Source organism: Chaetura pelagica, unplaced genomic scaffold, assembly GCF_000747805.2.
Source record: "Chaetura pelagica isolate M959 unplaced genomic scaffold, ChaPel_1.0 scaffold1587, whole genome shotgun sequence".
NCBI lineage: Eukaryota > Metazoa > Chordata > Aves > Apodiformes > Apodidae > Chaetura > Chaetura pelagica.
This window is the reverse complement of record NW_009953815.1, coordinates 11807-13116: the sequence shown is the minus strand read 5'-3', so window position 1 is coordinate 13116 and position 1310 is coordinate 11807. Positions and strand designations below refer to the sequence as shown.

At 59.2% G+C, this 1310-nt stretch overlaps 1 protein-coding gene across 1 annotated transcript in view; it reads left to right on the top strand.

The window, feature by feature from the left end:
• LOC104391958 (non-receptor tyrosine-protein kinase TYK2-like) overlaps positions 1–1310 on the top strand; it is a gene marked incomplete at its 3' end in the record, with an annotated part of 24121 nt that overhangs the window by 11119 nt on the left and 11692 nt on the right. Inside the window, 2 exon segments of the mRNA XM_010001310.1 lie at positions 500–692; positions 769–875. Coding sequence (XP_009999612.1) covers positions 500–692; positions 769–875 — 300 coding nt within the window.

Below are 1310 nucleotides of genomic sequence, written 5' to 3'. Positions count from 1 at the left end.
GGACCTGGAGAGGTTGGATCCAGGGGCTGAGGGACCTGGAGAGGTTGGATCCATGGACCTGGAGAGGTTGGATCCAGGGGTTGAGGGACCTGGAGAGGTTGAATCCATGGGCTGAGGGACCTGGAGAGGTTGGATCCAGGGGCTGAGGGACCTGGAGAGGTTGGATCCATGGATCTGGAGAGGTTGGATCCCGGGGCTGAGGGACCTGGAGAGGTTGGATCCATGGATTGAGGGACCTGGAGAGGTTGGATCCATGGGCTGAGGGACCTGGAGAGGTTGGATCCAGGGGCTGAGGGACCTGGAGAGGTTGGATCCAGGGGCTGAGGGACCTGGAGAGGTTGGATCCATGGACCTGGAGAGGTTGGATCCAGGGGCTGAGGGACCTGGAGAGGTTGGATCCATGGACCTGGAGAGGTTGGATCCAGGGGCTGAGGGACCTGGAGAGGTTGGATCCAGGGGTTGAAGCTGCAGAAGGACCTGCCATGTCTGGTCACTCCAGGTTCCTGGCACTCCAAGGTCCCTCAAGCACCGACAGTTCCGGATCCAAAAAAAGGGCAATTCCTTCGTGCTGGAAGGGTGGGACAGGGAGTTCCCCACCTTGAGGGAACTCCTGGATGTTCTCAAGAGCTGCACCCTCACCTTTGGAGGCGAGAACTTCACGGTGAAGAGATGTTGTCCACCCAAACCTGGAGGTACAAAGGGGGTGGGGTAGGAGGGATGAAGGTGTCTTGGAATTCCCAGAGATTCCATCTCCATCTCTGCCCACAGAGGTCTCGGATCTGCTGGTCACCTGGAAGGTGAAGGAGAACTCCAAGCAGATCCTGGACCTGACCCAGCTGAGCTTCCACCAGATCCGCAAGAACCAGATCACTCAGGTTGGGGGGTCCTGGGAATGGGATCCATGTCCATTGGGAATTCCAGGGTTGGGTTGTCCCTGGGGAAGGGGCTGGAGAAGGTGGAGGAGGGGATGGAGGATGAGGAGAAGGGGCTGGAGAAGGTGGAGAAGGGGTTGGAGGACATGGAGGAGGGGATGGAGGACACGGGGGAAGGGATAGAGGACAAGGAGATGGGGCTGGAGAACATGGAGATGGGGCTGGAGAAGGTGGAGGAGGGGCTGGAGGACATGGAGAAGGAGCTGGAGAAGATGGAGGAGGGGATGGAGGACAAGGAAAGGGCTGGAGAAGATGGAGGAGGGGCTGGAGGACAAGGAGATGGGGCTGGAGAAGGTGGAGATGAGGCTGGAGAAGGTGGAGATGGGGCTGGAGAAGGTGGAGAAGGGGCTGGAGAAGGTGGAGATGGGGCTGGAGAAG